This window comes from Palaemon carinicauda, chromosome 15 (genome assembly GCF_036898095.1).
Source record: "Palaemon carinicauda isolate YSFRI2023 chromosome 15, ASM3689809v2, whole genome shotgun sequence".
Classification (NCBI taxonomy): domain Eukaryota; kingdom Metazoa; phylum Arthropoda; class Malacostraca; order Decapoda; family Palaemonidae; genus Palaemon; species Palaemon carinicauda.
In genome coordinates this window covers 3,980,868-3,983,103 of record NC_090739.1, presented here as the reverse complement: position 1 = coordinate 3,983,103, position 2,236 = coordinate 3,980,868, and the positions used below count along the sequence as shown (strand labels likewise).

The window sequence follows — 2,236 nt, the reverse complement described above, 5'->3', positions numbered from 1 at the left end:
ATATAGGTGAGATTCTTAATTGTTCATAAAGAACATAACGCCCATAAGAACTACAACTGTAAACCATATTGAAACTAGCCTCACCCGATAGAGAGAGAGAGAGAGAGAGAGAGAGAGAGAGAGAGAGAGAGAGAGAGAGAGAGAGAGAGAGAGAGAGAGAGAGAGAGAGAGAGAGAGAGAGATAAGGGACTGGGAATTTCTCCAATTATAATCTGGAATAGGTAACTGAATTCACAGTAAATCCCCGAGGGCATACGGAGGCAAAAAGGTCGGAATTTCTTACAAGGGAAAATAGTTATGGCCCTTGGAGGCCTAGGACTCCGGGTATGATAAAAAAAAAATTCACCTCTTTTATGGGATATTTGAAATCGTCAACGTTTCCTAAATATTTGTATAGAAAAACATTTTCATAAGATTTATAGTAATGTTTGTTTTACGGTTTTTTTTTACGATTCTGATCTTGTATCTATTAGTATTTATGTGATAAAAGTAATATTTTTTTATTGCAGAATTGATTCAACATTTTACACCCCATATTGCTCGTTTATTGTTAAAACGACTCTACCGAAGCACTCACAGAACAAGAAAATCTCCAGTTTCCTCTTGAAAGTCTTGAGTTAACATTTCTTCTTCTGTGTTGCCCAAGGTGTAATTATCAGAGTCATAACTTCTTTCTGCTTCTTCCCTACTTCTTCAGTTTATAAGTTTAAAGATTACTCATGAATGACAGAGACAAGGGACGGTGACAATGCCCTGGAGACTGACCATATATACATATGATCGGCGCCCAAGCCCCCTCTATCCAATTTAAGACCAGGAAGGGCCAGGCAGTGTGTGCTGATAACTCAGCAGGTAGACTTATAGGCTCTCCAAACCTCCCATCCTTAGCTCACAAGGGTGGTTAGGTTGCAGACAATTCAAGGAACTATCGAGGTTGAGCCAGACCCGAACCCTAGTCTGGCTGATTGCAAAGCATGGACGTTTCCAATAGACTATCAGTCACTTAACGTCATTGTTCCATCCTTTTGCTTCTCCCTCTCACCTCTTTTACCTTAGTTTTTCCTTTCAAACAAACTTTAATGCTTCCCCTTTTGAAGTTGCTTTCCTAAAGGTTTCCTATATTTTCCTCCAGTTCATAGGTGGGGAGGGCCTCCAGCCTATAACTACAGCCATTTTCCTCCTTTTTCAGTTTTTTTCTCAGTTTTTTTTTTTTTTTTTTTTTTTTTTTTTTTTTTTTTTTTTTTTTTTTTTTTTTTTAAGTACTTAACCCTCCCTCCACTGCCTCGCTTTCATTCTCTTCAGTTGGTCCTTGGCACTGATTGGGATACCCGGTTTCAGGATCAGTACTTCTTGTTTCTGTCTTTCAAAAATTCTGTCATTTTGTACAGGTTCTCCGGCCGTGAATTGCATTTTTCTCAATATCCGGATTTTTGCTGTTTCGTATTTTTTTAAAAATCATTTTACCAGTCGTCAACGCTTCTTATACTGTACATAGATGAAATTGTCCAACTTTTTATTATAAATTTAAGTTTTTCATTAGGTATCACAATATCTCTATTTTAGATTTGTGTGTACTGCCTTCAACTGTCATAATATATGTTATTTGTAGCTTATTCTTTAGTAATACAATTGATTTAATGCTAGTTAATATCATTTAGTTTAAAGCATTTCAAAGGTTTATTTCAATTTCTCTGACACTGAATAGTTTTGCCGATATTTGAACAATTCCCGGTCATATGTGAGATTTGAGGTCTCCACTATAACTAGCTTTTTAATTACTGAAAACTAAATTTTCTCATCACAACTTATCATAAACTCATAACACGCTGGGCTGGTTGATGTTGCAGTCTTTCTCGTAACTACTTTAGTTAGTGTTGTTATAGTTTCCGTTTTCTATATTATTAATGCTACTGTGTCGCTGGTAACATTTCCATGATTTACTTTCTTGACAAAGCAACCAAAATTGACAGTTTTGGTTACTAAGGGACGGAAGAGAGTAAAAATGGTTTCCAATAAGGCCAGCGTCCCTGCTGATGACACAACCATGCTGGAAAAGACGTGAATGCTAGGAATCTTATACCAACAAACCGAGAATATATATATATATATATATATATATATATATATATATATATATATATATATATATATATATATATATATATATATAATGTTATTTATTATTGCTTAGATATCATGTTCGTCTCTGACTCGTCTTACTGGTAGGTTACAATAC

At 35.3% G+C, this 2,236-nt stretch overlaps 1 protein-coding gene across 1 annotated transcript in view; it reads right to left on the bottom strand.

Moving 5' to 3' along the window:
• Window positions 1-1,410, bottom strand: part of LOC137654808 (uncharacterized) — a 12,577-nt gene extending 11,167 nt beyond the window's left edge. The window contains exon 1 of the mRNA XM_068388760.1: window positions 1,269-1,410. Within this exon, the coding sequence (XP_068244861.1) occupies window positions 1,269-1,410 (142 nt within the window). The remainder of the gene's footprint in view (window positions 1-1,268) is intronic.
• Between the last annotated feature and the right edge of the window lie 826 nt (window positions 1,411-2,236).